Here is a 17,620-nt window from a genome sequence, read left to right as displayed (position 1 = left end):
AGCCTGCACATGCCTAGTTCTCGCATCCAGAAAGTAGGTGGAGCAGCACCTCTGTCCCCTCAGGGGCCTGATTCAGCATGTGAACTAAAACGTGTTGACAGGATTTGGCCACATATGCAAGAAAATGTCAGTGCTTTGATTTTTCATACAAAGAGGAAGGGTTTGGCTCATCTATGATCTCTTATAGGTTAGAATGGTCTGTGAGAGACAAGGAGAAGGGTTGGATTGAGTGACCTCCTGGGCTGGAGAGGAGGAATGGCCAGGCTCCCAGCTCTTGGGGGAGTGCACCAGGAGGCACCTTCCACCCCTCCCTGTGCAGCTGTCCTGCTGCAGAAAGGAATGCAGTTTTTTAGGTTATTACATAAAGGTGGGTGTGAGCCCTCTCCTCTGGCCACCTTTGAAAAAGACGATCTGCAAGGCTCTTTGTTTAGAGGTGTCTGCCTCCAGCGGGGTGTTGTGATCCTGCCAGGCACTTATGCTGCTTTGGCTCTGAAGCCTGGTCTCTGGGAAGGGAAAACATCTGATGTGTTTCTGGGCCATGGGCAAGCTCTGAAACTGCTCCTCACCCAGCACGCAGCTCTTCTGGGTGGCTGTTCCCCCATCCCTTGCATTGGAAGCCTGAGCATCTAACTCAGTATTTTAGATGTTATTCAGAGGATGGACAAAGTCCTTAAAAGCTGGGTATAGAAATGCTGAACAGTACTCCAAGGAAGATACTGTTCCTTGGTACTTACCATGGTGTTTAAAACTCATCAGAGCAAAACTGTTCAGGTGGGGTGTAAGCTTATTATGCAGGGCTGTCAGGTCTAAGTCATCACTGGGAGATGTCCAGGCATTAGCAGACAGATGAGTCCAGAAACTGTTTCTGTCCATTGTGGATATATACAATATAGGAAGCCAAGATATATGGTTTAGGCTGTCTGAATTGCTCAAAGTTGATTGTAACAAGCATGCCAAGTCCATCTAACTAGTTATCTACTCACATGGTAAAGGTGGTTCAAGGGGAGGCTGGAATGGATGTTTAATAGGTGTTGGTTTAGAAAGCAGTTATGAAAAGGGTATTGCCAAAAATAGAGAGGGAAAAGGAGGAATGGGGGGAGCCTGGGCATTGCTGCAACAGAGGAAAGAGTAGGAACGTACTTGATAAGCAAAGTGATTTATTCTGAACCATATTTAAGGCAATGGTTCCACAAGTCATTACTTAGAAGCCTGTGACCTTCTGTGTTTAGTGGAAGCCTCTTGGAGCTACTACCAGTGAGTAGCATGTCTGGCTTGTTAAGACACAACAAACTCATAGAGCTTGTCTGCAGCATTTGAGTTTATGTTCTGTAACAAATCTGGCAGTGATGCAGCAGCTGAATTGCTTTTTAGTTATGTCAAGTTACATCAATGGATTGTGCTTGCATACTTTTCAAATATAAACTCATGGTAGCAATGTTACACCTGGTAAACTCACTCTCAGCAGACCCAGCTGTAAGAACCACTGTCCTGGGCTACTTGCTGCTCACACTGGGGAAGCAACTACTGCACTTGTGTCATCTCCTTCTCTCAACTATAGAAGCTGGTATCAAATTTGCCTGCTGGCTAGCTTCCAAAGAGAGGGAGATGGCTCTTTAAAGACTCCTTCATAAAAATAAAAAGTCTGTTCTCCTTTTAAAATTAAAAAATGATTTATAACAAGTTGAAAAGGGTTGCTTTTGTCCTCTAAAAATGATAAAGGTAGTGCTTGGAACAATGACTGAGAACACTCTACAAGATGTTTCTTATAACACAATAACTGATCAGAGGAGGGAGGCTAGAAAGAAAATAAAAAACCCTCATGAATATGTATGAAGTCAGTAGAATCCTGCTTTGATATGAAATACTGGTGGTCTCTTTTCCCATTTCCAGTACCTGTGGTAGATTTACATGGGTAATTTCTATCAATGCTAATGGGGATTATAATGTAAATCCCCTATGTCTCAATGGGAAAACAGACCCTTTGGTTTTCCATCAGGAGCCTGCGTGACTGCGTACTTTCATTAGGAACATGTTGTATTGCAACAGGAAAGATGTACAGGTATTTACTGATATAACTTGTCTGAGTTTTCAGATGCACTTCAGCACTATGTGAAGTCTTCATTAAGAAGGAAACAGAAGCCCACCAGCCCTGTCTCCTGCTGTAGTCTTTCAGATAGCATTTCCAAAAGCCCACTAGAATATTGGATTCTGATCAAGAGAGAGAACAGGCTTTATCCTGAGGATCTTACTAGTTTAAACCAATTGAAAAAACACTGGAGAAAGGCTGTTTTTACTGTGTCTTTGTCTTCTATTAATAAAACTCTCCTAATTTCCTAGGACCCCATTTATGGGGTGCCTGTTTGTCTTACTGACAGGTAAAGGGTTATGCTGATGCTGTTAAATTCCAAGTAGCCTTGAACCTCATCTATCTAAAAGTCTACCTTTAACACCCTTAACCCCTACCTTAAAGTCTGCCCTCCCTTTAACCCTTAAAGTCTGCCTTACCCTTTAGGGTAAAGGGTGTTGGTGGAGCCAAGTTGAGGGATTCTGAGTAACCTGCTGCAAAGCTAAAGATAACATATATTTTGTTTCCCTCTGTACCTGTAACAATGGGCTGAACTTTATGGACCATTGGAAAGATAAAATCCCATCCATGCCCCAAGGAACTTACAGTGAATAGACAGTGCACAAAGGAAGGGTGAGATCAAACAGGGCAGAGTCCTGCTGAGTCAGTAACCTCTTTTTGTTTTAATTTGAGACTCAGCCTGTTTTCCAGATCACTTTTTACTTTGAAAAAGTTGTTTTATTTACAGCTGAAACCTTGGTGAAAAGCCGCAGATGGAACTATTGTATTCGTATTTGCTAGACTTGCAGAGATTCTTAAACTACTCTGTTTATCTTAGTGCAGTATTAACAGGTTTTGTCCATGGGTGCTGTTTTAAAATACCAAAATATGTAATTGTAGTAGTGTGGACAGTCTAAATCTGTCAGGAAAGGAGGAGACACCCAGAAGATGCCAATAGTCTTTAAGTAATGCATGAGTTTGGCTTCACAAGTAGCTTACTTTTGGGAGAACGACCACCAGTTTGCTCAAGTCTGATAGATGTTGCTTCAAAGCTGAAGGACTGAATGGAAAGAGATAGAAAACGTGTGCCTGGGAAGAGAGATTTGAGGATGGAGGAATGACACTGGAAGAACTAGGAAAGAGTCTGAGCAATTTAGCAGTGGCCATATTTCATCCATTTCAAATGGGGTTTGAAGTCAGGGGATCTGTGTGGGTGTGACATCAGAAAGAACACAGACCAGACCTAAAAAGGTATTAATAAACTGGTTTGGCTTCAGAGGAAAGCAAATGAAAAATGGGAGGATTTATGAACGAAGATTAAATGAGTTGCCTGGTATTAAATTTAGCTAGGTAATGATTAAAGGGTACCTGATAAGTGTCAGCTATGGGGAAAAAAGGGAAATACACTCTGAAGTCCACCACATGAGACACCAAGCAAGATGATTTTTGTTAGATTCATTTGTACCTATCTTCATAAAATGATCATCCCTCTTGCATGCTTTGATGAGCAGTAAAACAGCCATCAATGTAAATGACTGTAAGCATGTTTTGAAATGAAGGGGGGTGCATCCCAACTGGCCTCAGATTCAAGCAGATACTGCTAGGTGTTCTGTGGAATATTGAATGTTTTATTTGCAGCAGTAAAGCTAAGGATATAACTATTTTAAACTAACATGCAGGATATAACTGTTCAGGTAAAGCTTGAAATCTCCCAGCTGTTACAGCCTGTCCTAATTCAGGACCTCCAATGCAAAGCTTCTGGAAAGCAAGGCAGTAATAAAAGCATTGCTAAGGGCTAGAAATAGAAGTATGTAAATTCAGATAAACACTGTAAGAATTACTGGAAAAGAAGTACCTGTTGAATCTATTCATTTTCAAAAGGAAACTATGGAAAGCCCATCTTGTAGGTCACAGTGCTGGAAAATGTGACATAGAAAACAATCCCAGCCTAGGAAGGAGAAAAGCAGATTTGAAAGGTTTTCTTGCTGTGATTCTTTTCCAGCCTGTTTGTTTTGAGAAGGTGTTGTTTGGGTTTTTTGTGGGTATTTTTCCCTTGGAATAGGGTGTTTCATTTTCATTCTCAATTCTTCACATGATAAAGTATCACATGTAACGTTCAAGCAGTTTAAAATTCTTAGGCCCTCATTTAATGTACAGTGTAAACCTTTATTATGCTGTCTGTCTTCATTCTTTGTAAGGCTGTTCTGGGAGATGGGCTTTTTTGTGTGTGTGTGATAAAGTGAGTATATTTATAATGAGGTTTGGTGCTACTGTTATTCAAGATGAACTAGCCTGACAATAGACAGCCCTGCTGTGAAGAGTGCATTGTATTCATGCTCAGTCTTCTTCAGCCCATGTAACATTGCATTCCCTACTGTATATAATTGCACATATTAGTAATTGGATAAAAACTAGTGGTCCCTTCCTCTTAAAAGGCACCATGTTGAAAATCATTTGCTTCTTGCTTTGGATCTAATTCCATGATCTGTTGTATTGCTAATAGTTTCAAATGCCTGCTCATTGTTTGGGTGGTTTTTGTGGGTTACATCCTCTCTCCCCCATTTCTTTCCACTTTCTTTCAGGAGAAATCCCAATGATGAATTCATCAATTGGACCAAACTGCTGTACATGTAATTGCCAGTCAACCCTGCAGGCTATCCTTCAGGAGCTCAAGACCATGCGAAAATTGATTCAGATTCAAGCAGGTACAGTGGCCGGTCCCAGACGTGCCTATCCATGACAAGCATTTCAAATGAAGATGACCCTGCTCATTGCAAGGGACTTGGACTAGATGATCTTTGGAGGTCCTTTCCAGCCCAAACTGTTCTATGATTCCATGATCTTCTTGTTAGGAGGAATGGTCTAGTAAGACAGAACTTTATGTAAACTCAGGAAAACCTGAGCTGTTTCCTGCTCTCTTGACACATTGTTCAAAGTCAAATTTTCACAAGCTTCTTGGAAATGTCATTTTTACTTCTCAGATCCTTACCTATAACATGGGATGTTACCTGTAGGAATCTTTTAAGGCTAAAATAAATAAATAAATGTAATGTGATTTATTCCTAATGAGAATAAATTTATTCCTAATGGAAACTGGGTGGGTACATCTATATGCTACAACTATCCCCAGTTTGTTCTCAGGGTGTATTTGTACAGAGGTGCAAAATGCTACTTTACCTGTTAGCTGCTTACCAGTTCATTAATCTTAAGGTAAGGAAAGAAACTTGGAAGGCCACTTAAAGTTATTGTATAACACTTCAAAGTTCTTTCAAGTTACAGCTCAGTGGTAGCCTCAACTGAGCTAGCTGCTGCATGTTGTGGCATCCACCCTTCTTCAGGCTGGTTTACCAGTTCCTTCTACTGGCTGAACCAGCAATAATGTGTTCATTGGGAAAAACTATTGAGTCCAAGTTTTCTGCTAGATTAGGAGCTGAAACAGAACAGCACAGAGCACTAGAGACAACAAGATAACAAGAGTATGGCAGCTAAGAGTTAGGTAGGTCATCACAGGCTTCCTAAACATTAGTGTTAATGCTGATGAGAATTGGAGATACTGGAGATTTCCGATGTGAGTGATGCGGAGTGGAGCCGTGGAGGTTTTTCTCTTAGAGTGCTGGATATGACCTCTAAGAAAAGGGAGTGTTGAGCAATTAACTGCAGGTGGGTGGAGTGAAGGGCTGACTAAACTCCTTGTCTACATGGTGTTTCGTGTTTCAGTGAGTGACAGGAAGGATCAGACAGGTTTTGTAGTATCAGTTGACATGAGTAAAAATGCTCTTTTAGAAGTCACTGATTTGCAAAGAAGCACAGGTTTTGCAATCTTTGCTGGGACAGGGAATTCTTTACACAGTTGCACTGATTTCATTGAAATTATGAGCATGATTAAAAATAGCGTATGGGTGAGAGGTACAGAACTGGGGGTTATGCCAGAAAAGCTGGCTCCTCAATAGCAGGAACATTTCTTATTTATTATGTAGCTAGAGTGTAAATACCTTGTTAATTTGTGGATCTCTTGATTCATATTTTCTGGTAGGCATGAAATGATGGTTTTGTAGAGAGAAAAACACTGTTTGGCACATGTGTTGTTAAAAGCAAAAAAGAACATGTAAGTGAAAGTGTAATCACTTATTTTAGTATTCAAACACCCTTCTATCTAAATGATAAACTACAAATTACAGTCTTGTAAATCCTTGCCAGAAATGAAATATCCCAGAAATCTTTTAATAAACAGTATTCCAAGGGTTGGGTTTCTCCTCAAGCTTTATAGATGAGGATTATTTGTAGTTCACTCCTAGCTCGAGTGAGTCGAGTGAGTTTGATTAGCATGGGTAGCACTTTTGGCCATTTTTGTTCTGACCTCCATTTTCCTGATTCATCCAGATATATAATTGTATCTGCAGATCATTCTGCTGGTGGACTTGTTTGCGTTGGTACTGGTTCAGGATTGATGCCTTCATTTGTACAAATGATTGTGGAAAATGCAAGATACTGATAAATAAGTCTGGTCTCATTAGATTGCAGAGGTAGCACATGACCTGTCAGTTTCTGTGTCTGAGTGAAACAAACTGATGCAACTTTGGGTTACTTTTTTCCCTAGAAATTAAACTATTTAATAGTGTTTTCACTTGTTCTTGACATAATGGTACTTGAAATGTTCTTGCTAAGCTAATTAACTTGGTAACCGTTCAGAAAAATAATTGCATTAGCACTTATATTATCTGACGTTATCAGGAAAAGATGCTCAAAGACAGTGAGATTCTCAGTCATTCAGCAAGGTACACAAATTAATCATTGGTCAAGCCCTTTGTGTCACCACCCCTAGGTTGGTCACTAGGAAAAAGAACTACATATTCCTAGTTTTCCTAATGTGCTATTCATCAGTGTGTCTTGGAAAACCTCACAGTGGAGCTCAGTGTCATTTTCCCCATTGTACAGATTGGAAAATTACGCAAAGGTGATAAAATGTAACTGTTTCACATGCACAAACAGCCCTGAAAACCATACCACATACCCAGAGGATAAGTTCAGTATGTCAGTAGTTTAATGATGTATCTGTGTGCTTGTACATGTGCTTTTGCCTGTAAGTTTAATTCGTTGCTTTCTTTCATTCAGTTGGGACTCAAAACAGACAGCAGCCTCCTGCTCCTCTGATTTGTGCACAGAAGTCAACAATATCAAGAAAGAGAAATAAAAAGAAAAAACTGCCCCTCAAAACTGTTGAACCAATTACCATGAATAAGAAACCCAACCCTGCAGAGAACGAAAAGAAACTATCAACAAACTCAGAACGATCGAGTCTACAAGCAGTTGAAACCCCCTTAAAACCAGAAACCCCTGTTTCAGGATTTGGCATTATCCTTGAATCAGCTTCATCAGATGTAAGTTAATATTTTAATAAGTGGGATCACAGGATTTTGAAACTCATTCAGGAGAATGAGTACTCAAGGCAGGTTGATGTTCCTGCTTTTTGTTAAACAAGCAAATCTTGGGTAGGGTTAGACAGTAGGGTTTGACTTGGGAAGTGCTGATTACAAAGGTTTGGGGTTTGTTTTTCTGCTTTCATGAGTGTGTAGTTCTCCCTTGAGTTCAAGGCTGCCTGTTGTTTGAGCTTACAGTTGAAACTTGTTCTTCATGCCTCTTAATACCAAGAGCCACCATGAGATCAGAGCTGTGAAAAGTGCTTTGTGTATAAACCGTTCACAGCGCTGTCATTTGCTGATGAGTGCATGTAGTCTACATGTATGCCTTTATCCTGCCAAGGTGTATTTATGTGCTGTGTCTCATGCCTGGCTGGTCCCACTGGCTTCAGGGCATTCCTCACCTCTATAAAGTTCATACTCCAGCCTTTGCTCAATACAGTTATTTGGTCTTCATCACTGTGGATGCTGGACGAGGGCCTTGACTTTGTTGGTGATGTCATTCTGATTAAAGGGTCCAACATTTGCCCATCTAAAAAAATATGTATCTTTTACATGTAAAATTGCAATAAGCGTATTCTCTTGGTTCATATAATACATACACATTGATAGAAATTTCATGTATCCGGTGGCTGATTGGCTTTGTTTAATGGCCAAAGAGATGCCATCTGAACCAGTTCACTGATTGAGTAAGCTGATCGTTAATTTCTCTAATATATTTTTAATTTTGAGCAAGCAGTTTCCAATTTCCCAAGTACAATGAGCTAGAAAAACGTAATTAAATTCATTACCAATAAGCGTAAATGAAAACAACGCAGCAGATAATATTCTACCTTTCTGGAAAAGGGAACTAATAATGAAAAAGAGCAGTCATGCTAATTCAGTTACACAGATACAAACCACACCACTAATTAGATTGCAGTCTCATGCCATAGTCTTTGTAGTGATACCGAGTAACTAGTTTGAGGCTTTTTCAGAGGTTTTCCTTTTGTAGTATCATGCTTCATAATGTTTGAGAGAATGGTCGGGGGAGGGACTGGTAATTTATCTCCAGTACACAATTTGTGCTTCTAATTTTTCCTTGCTTGTGGCACTCTTTTCAGCTTGAAACATGGGTTTGAAAAGAGTTTTGTGCTTGCAATGGAATGTAATTTGGCTTTATGAATGTTTTCTATCGCTGGACACAATTCTTTGAAGGTGCCAATTTGACCTAAGATAAAAAAAAAGAAGAGAAAACATGTGGCTCATAAATCAGGTCCTCATCTGCCCTCCCATGCTTTGGCCCCTGCTTGCCACAGTAGTTGTTTGACTGAATTTACAGAGCCAGAAGCCCGAGACAAACAAATTGATTTTGTTTCATCTTTGGAAAGAAAACAGTTGAGTTCTGAAAATAGATGTATTTAACAGCGAAAATAAAATGTGACCTTAAACATTGAGAGAAGGCTGAAGAAAGTCACTTCTTCTTTCACAATGAATGGCAGTATTATCTTTTCCTATTTATTCAGAGGCATCTCTAGCGTGCTCAGGACCAGTGTGCCTGAAAAAAAAATGAAAGACATTTTACACAGCACCGTAACTAAATGTTCCCTTGAGAATATTGCATGGGTTGTCTCTAGTGTGTGCTGTGTCATATGCCAGCACTGGCACTGCTGTTGTTTTGAAAACATTTATTGAACTTTAAGAAAAATCTCTGTTTAACGGGTATAAAATTGAGGCTACTGAAACCAAAGCAACCGGTTCAGATGCTGAGATGAAATACTGCTACTTACAGAGGTGTAAAAAGTCTTTGTGAGATCAACTCTTGATCTGGGCCGTGAATCATAGAACCTGCTTTTTAGATGTAATAATCTGTTATTCTTACTTAAACTTTCTCGTGTTTGTTTTACTGTTATAGTATTTCACTTACAACCTAATCGTTTCTAATCTAGGTAGTACAACCTACTAAAATGTCTAGTATTAAATCTAATTCACTGCCTGTTAATTTTAGCACAGCAAAAGCCTTTGGCATTCAGGTCTTATTTATTTTATTATACATGAATAGTTCACCCACCAGTTCCTTATGCCATGATCATTATCTGCTAACAAATGCTTTTTCTTTTGAGAAATTGCATTCAAAGTGATCATAAAGTTCAGTTAGGTCTTTGACTGAAAAACAGTTTACTACTAAAGGAAATATGAATAAATCAGTGTTTTGCCTTCAAATTATTTCACTGATATATAAATTGATTCCTATATTAAGAACAAAATAGTCAAAGCTGAAATAATACTAACTCCTCCATGCTGGTTCATTGGAAAGGTCTGAAGTGTATCTTACAGTTGTATTAGTGGGGGGTTATACCTCTTCAAAGCATAACACAGATCTCCTAAGGTGAGCTCAGGGAGGAAGGAAATCTCCCATGGAGCATAATGGCAAAATACAGACCATGAGGGCAGGGCCTCATGATCCTCCTGGCTTTGGGGTTTTAAGCAGGAGGTGTCAGAAAAGTTACCACAGTGGTAATTGGCTTGTAGTGGTTGTATCAGCACCAGTGTGGTAGCAGGGCCAGGGCAGTGATTGTGCCCCTGCACTGGGCACTGGTGAAGCTGCACCTCGAATCCTGTGATCATTTCTGGGCCCCTCACTACAAGAGAGACATTGAGGTGCTGGAGCAGGGCCAGAGAAGGGCAACGGAGCTGGTGCAGGGCCTGGAGCACAAGTGTGATGGGGAACGGCTGAGGGATCTGGGGTGTTCAGTCTGGAGAAGAGAAGGCTCGGGGGGGACTTTGTCGCTCCCTACAACTGCCTGAGAGGAGGATGGGGCAAGGTGGGTTCAGTCTCTTCTCCCAAGGAACAAGGGATGGGACAAGAGGAAATGGCCTCAAGGTGCACATGGGGAGGTTTAGATTGGAGATGAGGAAGAATTTCTTCACTGCAAGGGTAGTCAGGCATTGGAACAAGCTGCCCAGGGCAGTGGTGGAGTCACTGTCCCTGGAGGTGTTTAAAAGACGTGTAGATGTGGTGCTCAGGGACATGGACTTAGCAATGTTGCATTAATGGTTGGACTTAAAGGTCTTTTAAACATAAACAATTCTATGATTCTGTGTTTCTATGACTAGTGAAGATGGTTTTTCTGCCCAAGGCATCTTGTACAATGGAGGTTGTCTTAGATCGCTATCATGAGACCCAAGACCCAAATAGCAGAATAGGACAGGGTACCTTCATCACCATGACAACTACATTCTTTGTTTTGATTACTGTGAAGTAGAATCTTTCCCAAGTTGTAAACTTAGCCCATGTTTTTTACTTCTGAAAATCGTTCCTGTCACTAGCAACTTCAGAAGTAATATGTTAAAAACCCACCTACATCAGAAGACTGTCAAATGTCAAATAGAGTAACTCTGACTGTTTTGCTGGATCCAGCATTTTGAATGTTCTCAACTAGAAGAAGCTGAGAAATACGCTTTTTAGATTCTAATTGCTATCTGAATATTTTAAAATCCTTCATCCTGGCTTCCCAAAGCATTGTAATCTCTAGTTTTATTGCAAAATACACATGCATATCATAGAATCATAGCCAGTCATAGAACATGCTTTGAAAATATGCTGCTTGCTGTAACTCTCTTGATACTGGGTTTTAAACATCCATGGGAAAAGAGTTACACAGCCAAATCCTCCAGAGATTGGCAGCCCTTTCTTCTGTCTAGACTCAAGACATTTGCAGGTGATTTGATGGGAGATGGCATTTGCTCTTGCTCTGTAAACAGCTTTGACAACACACCACCACTGATGGATATATTTTCATGAAGGGGGAAAAAAGAGCAGGTTACTAGGAGCAAGCTTATTTCCTCACATCATGACCACTGTTACCCTGTCGCCCCCAACTTCCACATAATACCTTAAAAAGTGTAGTTTATTCATGATGTATCTCCATTCTAGATACATAATTACTTCATACAGACAACTTGTGTAGTCACAGAAGAAAATACTGCAAATATTGATTGTGTAGTTTCTGGTATGTACAGACAGGGGCAGCAAAAAGACTCTTAATAAGGGGACTTCCTTGAAGGACTTGGTCTGCTTTGGCCCACAATGCACTTGAGACTCTTGTGAAATACAGGATGGTTTTGTTTCCTCTTCGTCCCTTCCATCTCATTTTCTAGTGGTTGTGTAAATCCCTGTGATTTCCCACTGTGCTGAAATAAGCTGCCTACCTGACATCATTCTTTTCTAAGGTTGCATTTTGGGAATGTGGAAAGGAGGGAAACATGGATGATCAGCAGATGCTGACTCCAAAAGCAACCTTCAAACTCATCGTCTACTCCTATGGGCTGTATCTGTGCTGGAAGCCCACGTGGAACAGTCAGTAACCCTGCATTTGTGCTTCTTGGAGGTGCCTGGCTGCCCCACAGCCCACTTGTTCCCATCATTTGGCAGTGAAACAAGTCCATAAAATGGTTAGATAAATATCCAAAAATCATTGCATGGGAATATTGCTCTGGGATGATCCTCTGGTTTGTCATTATTATCCAATATTGAAAGGTATCTCTGTTCTTTTTGTTAGCTGCACGCTTAGAAATAATGTCAGTAATTGTCACCTATTACAGTGGGCAGACAGGAGTATGATTATTTGATTTGCCTTTTAAGGTGCTTATTCACTGATGGGGTTTGATTTCAATGAAGTAGGCTGCTGTGGTACTGAATAGTTGGCAAAAGCTTCAGGGTTTGATTAAGTGATTGTGAAGTCTCACCAGTGCATGATTGAAGTAAAATAACGTCTTTGAATGCTCCTTTAATTAAAACATTTGTATTCTTTCGGTAGCCAGAAGTGCAACTTGCAGAAGGCTTTGACGTCTTCATGCCGAAATCTCAGCTGGACTCTATATTATCAAACTATACTCGCTCAGGAAGTCTGCTCTTTAGGAAGCTGGTCTGTGCATTTTTTGATGACAAGACTTTGGCTAACTCTTTACCAAACGGCAAAAGGAAAAGAGGGCTCAATGACAACCGGAAAGGACTAGACCAAAATATTGTGGGTGCAATAAAAGGTATGGGTTTTGCTTTCTTTCATATGTGGAATTAGAACATATTCTCAGCTACAGAGAGTGTAAGGGGATTAGAATTTCTGATGTGTGTTAAATCTATTAAAATATGCAGTCTTATTTTTGTTCCCTTTCATTCACTTGTTAAAAATAGCTTCTACGGGGAGAGCTTGTGTTAATTTTAAGCCAGTGATCCCAGTTTGTGAAGTCAGGCTCTAAGGCTGGAAACTCAATGTTCCTATAAGGTAATCATTTTTCTTTTTCGGATAGCAGAGATGCAAAGAACTCTTGAAAACATAATGACAGTGTAACTGATCATCTTCAGCCAAAACTCTGAGGCTTGCACTGCATCTGATTGTGTCTGCTCTGTAAATAGTTGAGCTGTTGATGGCTGGATTGGGGAGAGATGGAGGAAGATAACACTGGGACTGAGATGAGTTTGATGCTTATAAGAATGGTGGTGGTCCTTCTCTTGTAGAAGCAGATTTCCTAAGTCAGTGTGAGGACCCTGTGCTGGGTGGCGTTCTTAGCAGTCAGAGTTTCTCACTGCCAGAAAAACACATGTACCTTCAAACTCTCCGATCACAACATACAAAGAACTAGTATTAGGCCAAAGGTTCTGAACTGGATTCTGTTGTTGAAATCTGAGATAGATAGCAGGGAAAATACCCAAGTTATCAAAAGACAGGCTGTGACTTGCCCTGACATACAGATTACCAATTTAGGATTGCCTTAGCAATGAGAAGATCTTTAGTAAGTCAATTGACAGCTAAAGGAGGCAACGAACCTTTTGTAACCACCTCTGTGGCCCCGTCTCACCATGCAAGAAAGACACTGATGTACTGGCTTGAGTCCAGTGGAGAGCCACCAAGACTTATGGTATTGAAGCAGCTAAGTCATGAAGTACTTACCTATGTGAAGTGTGAGGAAAGGCAGAGGGAACTGGAAGAGATGATGATTCAGGAGGAATTTTACAGCTGTCCAAAACTACCTAAAGAAGATGATAGATCGTGTAGAGAAGATGGAGTCAGACTCTTCTCAGAGGCACAAGAAGCATTGGACACATGGAAATTTTCCACATGATACGAGGAAAAGCTTTTTCAGCATAAGGGTGGTTGAACAGGGCTGCAGGATCTCCATCCTTGGAAATATTCCAAGTCCAGAGCATCATGATCTAGTTGGCCACACTCTGAGCAGCAGGCTGGACATGGAGACCACCAGACAATCCTGTCAATTTGTGCAGTTGTGTGATAAAGTCTATATTGTGGCTATGTCATAGTCCTAACACAGAGTTGCTGACAGACTTTCTTACAGTTATCATTAGGTTTAAATCACAAACACTTTCTTATACTTTCCTTTCTTGAGCTCAGTAATCTTCAGAAATCTGAAGGTGAATTTCCTCTGTCTGTATCTCATTCTTCCTTAAAAGCTTTCATAAATAAGTTAAATGGAAGGAAAAGGAGTTCAAAATTACTTAGGAAAAAAACCCCAACAAACTCTAATTTGAGCAGTACTGTGATAAAAGCAATGTTTTTCAGTAGATGCAGCAGCACTATTAAAATAGCATCATCACCCACTGCGGACATCAATGTTTCTCAGGAGCTAAGCTTTTAATGGAGCAAGTTCTGAGGCTTGGTTTAACCTCTTCCCTTGAGTTTGGGAGAAGAAAGGGGGGAGTTATAGTTCCAACAGATAAATTTCATCTCTGATGGTACTACTGGGTACCACTTTAGTAACAGTGATCCTTATTGGTATTTACAGTATTGCCCAAGTGCTAGTGCCTGATTCCTGACAGGAGAGCTCATCCCTGCAATCTGTGATGGAATAAGATGCCAAGGGCTGATGTCCTGTGGGTCTCTCCTCAGCCTGGTTCCAATAGAACCCATTTTCCCTCACAAGAGCTGGGCTATAGGACACTGTGGTTTCATTTATTCCAATAAATAACTGAGCCAGTATGAAATCTCCACAAGAACAACATTATCTTGTTTACATTATTATCATTAGGACATTCCTCTACCACGTGCCCAGATCTCTTTTAGTGGCACTTTAAGTCCTTTTCCGTGACAGCAATACAAAAGGCTATATTCATGCCAAAACCTAGCAGAGAACTTAAAGGAGAGATCTGTTTGCTTGGACATCACTCTTCCTGTCTGAAAACATTTTAACTGCTGTCCTTACAAGTAATTTAAGGCTCCTGCAACAGGATGATTAGCCAGGGAGAAATCCTCTTCTGACCTTGGGGATGCAGTGGCACCTGTTGAATCAGTTGCAGTGTTTCTCCCAGGCAGTCAGGTCCCCTTGTGAGTTGCATCAGTCTTTCACTTGGAACTGGGGGGGGGGGGGGGGAGGAAGATGAAAAAGGAATATCAGAAGCTGTTATTTTTCCTTTATGTGGTTGACTGGAAATCCAGGCAGTGAAGTCGCTCGCTGCAGAACTCAGTAAGCTGTGTTCAAATATAAGTGTGATGGGACCCTCAGGGATCCATACTGGGACCAGTACGATTTAGTGGCTTCGTCAGGGACAGAGACAGTGGTTTCTAGTGCACCTTCAGCAAGTTTGCAGATGACACCAAGCTGAGTGGTACAGTTGATTTGCTAGAATGAAGGGATGCCATTCAGAGTTACCTCAACAGGCTTCAGGAGTGCACATAATGTGAACCTGAAGTTCCATAGGCCAGGTGCAAGGTCCTACTGCTGGGCTGGGACATTCCCCAGTATCAATGCAGATGGGGGGATGAATGGGTTGAGAGCAGCCTGCTTTAGTGGAAGGTGTCCCTGCCTGTGGCAGGGGGTCGGATAAGAGGGGTTGTTAGTTCAGGTGGACTAGAAGGTGGAGGTCCCACTTCACCTGCCTTCTTCCTAGTGCATTCCCATTCCTTTTTGCCTACCTTGGTGTTTTCCTAACCACATACTAAGCACTATTTCGACTTTCATTCCAAAGAAGAAGCAAGTTAGAGAAGCAAGTTAACACATTGGCTCTCCAACGTGGCCAGGCTCTGGCCTCCTATGCAGGCAACAGTGGGCAGTATTTGTAATTCCCACTGTAGGCGCTTGCAGCACTAGGTACAGCCTAGTGTCACAGATTGTCTTCATGCCCTGGTCACAAGCAGGAACTGCAGTTGCATGTCTGAAGTGAGTAGGAGTCTTGATCAGGTTCCTGTTGTGTCAGGTACCATATGCATTCAGAAGGGAAGCATTATTTCTGCTTTCAGAGAGACCATAGTTGTTGCAAATCAGACACTGGCAATGTGTGGAACTGCATTGACTTCTGTGGAAGCCCTCACATTTGGTCTAACATCCTTGCTAATCAGTCTACAGAGGAAAGTATTGCTATTGCCTTTCATGCAGTAGTTTTGTGAAGCTGTTAACATGCACAGAGTTTGGAGGGTGGGATTACTTTCAGTCCCCTTACACTGACCAGCTGGCACTGCTTCAGAGGGTGTGTGTAAAATACTGAAATTGTCTTTTTTTATTGTTTCATGCTTCCCCATCCCATTTGTGTGACATTCATCCTCAAGGTTTACACATTCCTTCATCTGGGACCACTTTTCTGTCTTTGTTTCCTAGCCATAATGGGACAGTGGGCTCTGAGACCTCTGATCAGGACTACAATAGTAATGCCAACAGAAATAATGCATTATTTTTCTATTTCTGCTCTTATATAGTTTTTGCATACCTCTCAGTTGTATGATGAAAATCAATTGCATCAGTTTCACTCCATTTATAATCCTGTATTTTGGGTATAACATTGCTGAAGCTGCCATAAATATGGAATTAAAGATAATGGGTTCAGACTTAAACAGGGGAAGGTCAGGTTAGATATAAGGAAGAAGTTCTTTACTGTGAGGGTTGTGAGGCACTGGCACAGGTTGCCCAAAGAAGTGGTAAATGCTCCATCCCTGGCAGTGTTCAAGGCCAGGCTGGACAGAGCCTTGGGTGACATGTTTAGTATGAGGTGTCCCTGCCCGTGGCAGCAGGGTTGGAACGGGATGATCTTAAGGTCCTTTCCAAACCAAACCATTCTATGATTCTATAATGTTTAGCCCCTGTTTATCTTTTCAACCAAATATGACGTTGGACCTATAGGTTACTTCTTTTTTTCCCAGAAAAGGCTTTTTTAGTAGCTTTATAAAAATTCTGTTAGTTTGGCAGTATGAAAACTGTAAAGGTTTGCACAGAGGTAGGTTTTCTATCTGTCATCTGTTTGCCTGAAGCCTTAGGAACGTGACCAAGAAGCCACTGAATGAGCAGATCTTCAACTCTCTCCTTGTACCATCTGGGAGGCAGCATTTACAAGTGCCTGCCGCATCTGGAGACTCTTTTCAAAGTACACTGCTATTCTTCTATGATGGTTTTGTGTGAAACTCATGAATGGAAGAGCTCAGGTGTAGACTGTTTCTCTGGAATAGGCTTTTGTAAGGAGTAACTATGGTATTGTGATATTTATACACACAAATGCCATCTGAATGATGAACTCATGAAACGCTGAGTTGGACTTGATTCTTTCAATCCCAGATTTGGCCATTTAAATGCTTTTTGATGAGTGGTTAATTTGATGTATTTTGTTTCAAATCCTCTCCAGTCTCCTTTTGTCCATCCTGGTGGAACGCTTCAAAAAAAATGGTATCTTTTTATTTCAGTCTTTACAGAAAAATACTGCACTGCTAACCATGTGGATAAACTGCCTGGTCCTAGGGACTGGGTCCAGATTCTTCAGGATCAAATTAAACTTGCAAGAAGACGGTTAAAAAGAGGCTCAGGTATGTAAAAATATACAGAGCAACATGTCAGTGTAAGGTTAAAAGTTTAGAGCCTTTGTACCCACACAAGTGTTTTCTTGTTGACTGTGGAGTTACACATGTTCACTCTATGAAAATAAGACCTTGAAGATTTGAGCAGGTTTCTGTGTAAAGTGTGTGTTTCCTTATGTTTGGGATAGTAGGAAGTTTAGGAAGTGTCTTTGCAGCCAAGTTAACTTTGAGTCTTTCTCAAATGATGTCTCTAACCATTTCCATTAGCACCCAAACTCTTCTTCCCAGTGTTCATGAAATCTGAATGCTAAACTAGCTGATCCAGTCAGGTTTGCAAGTAGAAGTCTTTAATTCTGTGCTATTTGGTG

General features: G+C 40.9%; 1 protein-coding gene across 10 annotated transcripts in view; it reads left to right on the top strand.

The window, feature by feature from the left end:
* The window catches only part of BEND7 (BEN domain containing 7), a 45,608-nt gene that overhangs the window by 15,367 nt on the left and 12,621 nt on the right, over positions 1 to 17,620 (top strand). For 7 of the 10 annotated variants that reach the window (XM_061467200.1, XM_061467207.1, XM_061467199.1 and 4 more), the window contains 4 exons: positions 4,648 to 4,770; positions 7,178 to 7,443; positions 12,282 to 12,507; positions 17,142 to 17,261. In XM_061467200.1, the coding sequence (XP_061323184.1) occupies positions 4,648 to 4,770; positions 7,178 to 7,443; positions 12,282 to 12,507; positions 17,142 to 17,261 (735 nt within the window). Of the gene's footprint in view, positions 1 to 4,647; positions 4,771 to 7,177; positions 7,444 to 12,281; positions 12,508 to 12,771; positions 14,820 to 17,141; positions 17,262 to 17,620 lie in introns of those variants that run through there. The other 3 variants (XM_061467203.1, XM_061467202.1, XM_061467206.1) reach the window with 2 other exon arrangements.

This window comes from Pezoporus flaviventris, unplaced genomic scaffold (assembly GCF_033815535.1).
Source record: "Pezoporus flaviventris isolate CSIRO_AGI_PZ_B2104156 unplaced genomic scaffold, CSIRO_AGI_Pfla_v1 ptg000045l, whole genome shotgun sequence".
In the NCBI taxonomy this organism is placed as follows: Eukaryota; Metazoa; Chordata; class Aves; order Psittaciformes; family Psittacidae; genus Pezoporus; species Pezoporus flaviventris.
This window is presented reverse-complemented; position numbering and strand designations above follow the sequence as displayed.